Below are 6,609 nucleotides of genomic sequence, written 5' to 3'. Positions count from 1 at the left end.
GGCAGCAGCAGCAGCAGCAGCAGCTGCAGCGGCAGCGGCAGCAGCGGCAGCAGCGGCAGCAGCAGCAGCGGCGGCAGCAGGCGCGGCAGCGATTGCAACTGCAGCAACAATTGAAGCAGCAAATTGAGCAACAGCAGCAGTTGCAACAGCAGCAGTTGCAGCAGCAACAGTCGCTGCAGCAGCGGCTGATACCGGAGTCGAAGCCCGAGCTAAAGTCGCAGCCAGAGTCGAAGCCAAAGTTGAAGCTGGTGCTGGAGCCAGAGCCGCAAACGAAGCAAGAACAGCTATGGGAATCGAAACCTAGGCCATATTTGTGTCCATGGATATGGGACGAATTTAACTTCGAACCGACGAAAGATGTACAGCAACAAGATACCGCGACGATTGATGAAAGAAGGTGGCTAGGAGAACAGTCCGATGAAGAAGAAGATGTCATTAAATATCTGACTTCTAATCTAGCAGTAATGTGGTGCACAACTGCATACGGGGCAAAGTCTGCAAATAAAAACGAGTTTATTCACCAACAAAATTCTACATTCAACAGAAGTCTTCTAAAATCGCAACAAAAAAATTCCCGGTCGAAGGAAGACGATTTCCTGCTCCTCTCTGCCAAGGACAAGGACGAGTATATCAAAAGGCAGTTGTTAAAATTTGCGTCACCTCGTGGCATAGGGCCACTACAACTTGCCGATATACCGTACAAAGAGGTGAAGCGGCGGCAGAGAGACTACTGGCGAGCGAGAGGGGTAGATTATTCGGATTATTCGAGTGATTCGGATGATTCGAGTGATTCGGATGATTCGAATAATGCCTCGCTCTGCCAGCACAACATCGAGGAAACGCTTGGGAGCTCGACGACCAGACGGAGTCGGAGGGAACCTGCGAACGGCTCAACACCCAGCCAACAGCAGGCCGATATCCTGCGAGCTTCCCACACTGACCATTGCTACCACCTGAACGAGCCGAGGAGCGTAGACCGGCTGAATCAGGAGTCAGAGTCCGGTAAGTAAAACGCACTTCTGATATCGCGAACTTCTCTACGAAATCCCTTCATAATTTATGACGACAAACGATTATTAAATTTATTAGTATTTATACAATTCAGACCTAGGCCAGCCGCCAGATGTATTTCACATTTTGATAGCTGCGCTAATTTTTATTAGATTTAATTATTGTCAATAGAATTCAATTTCCATATGTGGCGATCGACCGAAAACCGAGAAACAATGTTTTGTTCGGTTTTGAACCCGGGTCTTTGGATTACCAGACCGGCGCACAATCCTCTGCGCCATGGATCACCACAATGTATATTCAATATTATTGTTATTATTAAATCCTGTTACTCCAAGTGGAAGCATAATGCCTCTGGGAACAAAGATTTCTCCGAGGAACATGGGGTTTCGTAGAGCAATCGCAGAATTTAAAATAATTATAGATAAGTGATATCAAATTTTTATATTTGTTATAATTTTCGTCACTGCTCGATTTTTGAGCATTAAACTCCTCTATATATCTATGTGGAAGGGGTAAGATATTCCCAGCAGATTACCCATTTCCTTCCGAGAGACGACGATTGTATAAAAACCGACAATTTCTGGATTCGAACTCGGATCTTTGGTTCATTAGACTCAGGATTAGAGGATAACTCTGCGCCACGATCGCCGCGATATGCTCAGTACATTATAGTAATAGATAAATAATAAATGCAAATTCTTATCTAATCTAATAGAAATGTGACTATTTCATACATGCTATTTGAAGACGAAAATGTATTGTATATTTTGGTGCTAATGTAGAGATAACAAGATTCGTTCCTCGGTAAGACACAAATTCCATCTGTATGATCTGCGCAAGTAGATAAAATACTTGCTTTAACGTTTATTTTAAGAGCGAACTTTGCGCTGTTTCATTCCCTTCTATTTTCGTCTGTATTTCACGCAAGAGCTGTTTGGGTAAACGCGAGAAGACGTGACGCGTGAGACAGTGAAATGCTTAAAAAAAGAAACGACATAGAATATTCGTCAAAATATTTTTAACTCGGTATGGCATTCTCGGACGGTGGGGGACCGCGTAATCGGCGGCATGGTGTCCATGGTGCACTCGACCGAATTCAGCTACCCGCATGAGTATGCTAATCGCGGACACTCGATTATTCGTCATCGCGCTCGTTTGCTCGCGCGACGATGACGACTGAGAAACTCGTTTTCGTACGCGAGCGCGGAGGTCGGCAGACTAACGTCCTCGGGCAGTAATTTATTGCGAGAGAGATCCCGTGAGAATTTCGTGCCGCCGCGGAATTGATTCGTCGGTACGTCGGAAGGAAAGGAAAGGTGGTAAAAAAAAAGAATAGAAACAGAAGAAAGACAGGGAGGAAAGGGACGGGGAGAGGAAACGGGCCGAGTGTTCCGGGCGACGTGTCCGATAAAGCGGGAGACACGTGCGTCTCGAAGTAGCGGGCCGGGCGATACGCGGAGCGTGACTTTCGCACCGGTTTTATTAGAGGAAAGTCCCCTTTATGAGATAGACTCCTCATATAAGATAGCGAGTTTTCAGCATTCAATTTCACAAGTCTCTTTTGCAACAAGTGCACGATCTAAGGGTCTGTGTCCACGATGCTAGAACTTGCGTAGCCAATCAACTTGCAGCTATTCCATTAAAGATTGGCTACACATTTCTCGGAACTAGAACTTGGACCAAGTTCTAGCATCGTGGACACAGGCCTTAACAATGAATATTCCACTAAACAGATTTCACTCCAAGGGTGATAGATTCATGGTGGGACCAACAGATGACGTCTACGAATTTAACAGAAACCCCGCTATCTCATTAAGATGATCACCAGGAGTCTATCTTATAATAGGGGACTCTTCTCTATTAACGCTCGAATATTTCTCATTAAATCGTCGCACAATCGCGATCGTCGAACGACTCGGCGCAAAACAACGTATTACGCAATTCTCCTTTTGTTCGACACGCCGGGTATTATGTAAACTTCCGCGGAACATTGTTTCGCACAAATGCAGTTTATTTACTCGGACACGCGCGAAAAAATCCCCGCCCGTTCCTTCGACGATCTTAAAATCTGTTTAACTTGTAAATGCTATGCTAACCGCATCGCACAAATCCCCCTATGAATTTCCATGCTGCAGGCGTTCGATGGTATTTCTAGGACTCGAGGGATATTTGCAGTGTATCCTCTCGAGGTGTATTTCAGAGAAACGGTTATCGTCTCGCTAAACGGCCATTAAATGCACGATGCGCATCGCGCTTTTCGCGCACGACGCGGCCCTTCACGGTAGGATCCTTTTCTTGTCCCGCGTGTACAAGCCGTCTCCGGGGTGTATAGGACTGAAAATATCGAGCGCACTCGTACGTCTTTCACAATACCGCGGACAATGAGTCTGATTTGCGCCGCATCGCCGTTCTTGAATCAATATTGACGAAGAGCACGCGTGTGTTGCGATGTAGCGCGCTCGCGCAGCATCGTAAGTGTTACTTAATTGCCGGCCTCTCTCGGCACTGTTCCTCTCCCTGAATGACACCAATGATTACTGATTACCATCGACGAAGAAGCCGGTTGATAGATCGCCGTACCCATCGATCGCCGCGACCCGGCCGTTGAAAACCTCATCTCGGTATCGTATCTTCGCGCGCGCATCGGCGAAATCGTGTCGAGGCCGGGAAAAGTTATCTATCGGTTTGTACATCGTGAATTAAGATCGCGCGAAGACGCTGGGTTTCTGCGAGCCATCACGACTGTCTAGCCTCTCGAAACCTGAGCGGGCGAGCGTGCTGAGATATTGGCGCAAAATTTACAAAGGATTCATAAAAAAAATGGCGTTGTAATTCGTGGCATCCAATTCGATGGACGCGATAAAGAGATTTACGCGCATTCTCGTCTCTTATCGAAACTCGACTATTCGAAAATTCGTATCGGTCCGACGGATCGTCGTTCGTCGAGATCTTCGCTGTTGCACAATAGGATGCAAAAGGCTAGAGCGTCGTCGCTATCGATTAACTACCGGGCACGATAAGAACATTAGCCGAAGACGCAAACGACCTCTCAACGATTGCGCGACGAATTCCGATAATGTCGGCGCTATTATCGTTATCTTTGTCGCGCTACAATTTCAATAGCATTTTCACGGCTGGCAAAGCGCGCGCGAGAGGCCTTTCGGACACGTTTTCCTCGTCGGCAGGCGCCGTTCCCTCACGTGTCGGCGATGCCGTATCTAACTATAGTGTAATTTCCACCGAGGAGGTAGACGCGAGTTGCATAACACGAATAAGCCGCGAGCTATGATAAATGTTCTTTTTCTCCCGCCGAGTAGCCTCGTGCGCGCGAAGGAGGACAACGAAGTGCACGTGTCGTTAGCAAAAATCAAGGTGTTCTATTTGCGGAAAGCATTTTTCGCCAATCCCACCGATTAGCCTTCGAACTTTTGCCGGGCCGAATCGATTTTGCCCCCGGGCACAAAGCACGCGAGGTGAGAAATAAACAAGTTCAGAAAACGTTACTTGTCCTCGTCGACTTGACACGGGGGCGTCTAGTTCCGCGAAAGTGTAAGAATAAGCTGTCCGCGAGTCATATGCCGCTTCATGTCGCAAAACAATCAGTTAAAAAGGAATGAAAACCGCTTGTTCCACCTGAGGCTAAGCATCTGATCCCTCGCAATTATTATTTTATAAGAATTCACGTCGGAATTGCACCTTCAGACGCAACCGCATATTGAATGTCGCGATCGTGGCGTTAAGAGCAGCGCGAGTTTCTCGCGCGATTACGTCTTCAAGCAGGTATCTTGGCAATCTCTCGGGGGGGAATCGGAACATGCCTAAACCATGCCGCGAAAGGGTATTCCGCGCGTCGCCACCAGCATTGGAATCCAGCGGCGAACGTTGCTCGGCAGCGAAATGACGCCCCGCGTTCGCCACCTGAGGAGTCTATTGCACCACATGGCGACATCGTCCGCTATCGGACGCGTGCACGTTGTACATACATACGTGTATGCGCGCGCTCACGCGACGATATGCGCGCTCGTGACCCAGACACCACGTAACGTCCGCCGGCTCGTAAGATGATTATTGCGTACCCACCGCGGAGCGCGCGCGCGGCGGTACTTGGCGATCGGAATGATCGTCATCCCCTCTGTCTCTTTTGCTGCGTCGCCAGTGAAGTCGCCGATGGGCTTAGTTTCGGCGGGAATAGAAGACAAGTCGCCGACGAGCGCGGCTGACGCGCCTCGGCCTTTGATCGATCGACATAGGTCTGTTTTTAGCTCGGCGTTCTCCACGCTGCCTTTTTCCCCCTATTTTTCTCTCTTTGTCTCCGAAGCGTCGTGAGTGTTTAAAATGCAAGGTTGCGCGAGGCAGCGCGCGCGTAAAATGCGACTTGAGATGTCACTCGCTCGAGGTAATTTAATTTGGCTACGATTTAATGCGCTGACTTACGTCAGACGGGCCTGTCGCTGGAGTACAAACGCGTTTCGAAGGAAACGCAGCTGCTTTAAAATCGTCGGATGCGGCACAGATCTGAATGAGCAATGACGCCCCGCGTCGGATGTCGCAATCACGCGGCACTATCACGAATGACTTAAGTAGCAGTCATTGTGGAGATCTCGAGAAGCACGAAGCGCCAAATAGCGTTTCGCAAATGGCAAGACAGTGGGACGTTCAAATCGCGGGTCCACCTTCAAAAGTGCCGGCGTTTCCTCTCGCTCTACCCGCGGTTCATTTTAATGGACGGCGTGAAGCCCAATGGGCCTCTGACCGAGGGGACGCACATTTAACAATAATAATGGACCCAATGTTTAATAACGATTCTATAAATCTATCGAATATTGTATAATTTCGATCTTTTTGACCTCAATATTAAACATGTTTTTTAATTTAGAAAGTTGAAGTCGAGTAAAAATTGATATTTTGGGATCCAAGAAACCATATATAACGACAATGGTGCAAGACTTCATATTTTCTATAATTTTCGTAGCTTCGACGTTCATTTTTCACCCGCCATTTTGAATGCGAGCTTTGTTTTAAAAAAGTCGGAGCACTACGTTATAGAGCATTTCATTATGAACAAATTAAAAAAACATTTTTTGAAATCGGTTGAGAATTGCTCTGTCAGTAGACTCTTGTCCAAAAAGAGCCCCTTTGTCCCACTGTGCTAATGCCTTAACGGCGTAACGACGGTGGTGGGCATGTGACTGGACCGTCGCAGATATCCGCCGACCTTGACGTTGCCCGATTGTAGTTGGTAATTGGCCGACTCACTGGTGCGCAGGTCGCCGGTTTCAATCGCGGCCGGCCGTGAGAGAATACGCGAGAGACGCACAGGTGCCATATGATCGTCGATCGATCGGTCGGACACGAAATTACACTTCCCAATACTCCTCCGCTGATAATTTTGTTCTACACCCGCCTTCAGCGCTAAATGCCATCCTGACTCACCTCCATCCCTCCCCCCATATACAGGGTGAGTCTTTCCATATCCGACAAAATTTTTGAGAAGGTAGAACGGATCGAGATGAACGGAAAAGTCCTGTACCATTTTGCAATTTTCGTAATAGTTAACGAGTAATTAATTATTAAAAATCGTTGTCTTAGGCCGGC

At 47.7% G+C, this 6,609-nt stretch overlaps 1 protein-coding gene across 1 annotated transcript in view; it reads left to right on the top strand.

Annotated features, from left to right (window-relative positions):
• Positions 1 to 6,609, top strand: part of LOC105565698 (bromodomain-containing protein DDB_G0280777-like) — a 32,916-nt gene that overhangs the window by 8,622 nt on the left and 17,685 nt on the right. The window contains exons 4-5 of the mRNA XM_012019105.1: positions 6 to 25; positions 105 to 1,002. Coding sequence (XP_011874495.1) covers positions 6 to 25; positions 105 to 1,002 — 918 coding nt within the window. The remainder of the gene's footprint in view (positions 1 to 5; positions 26 to 104; positions 1,003 to 6,609) is intronic.

This window comes from Vollenhovia emeryi, unplaced genomic scaffold (genome assembly GCF_000949405.1).
Source record: "Vollenhovia emeryi isolate VEMERY1.0 unplaced genomic scaffold, V.emery_V1.0 DF939150.1, whole genome shotgun sequence".
In the NCBI taxonomy this organism is placed as follows: Eukaryota; Metazoa; Arthropoda; class Insecta; order Hymenoptera; family Formicidae; genus Vollenhovia; species Vollenhovia emeryi.
This window is presented reverse-complemented; position numbering and strand designations above follow the sequence as displayed.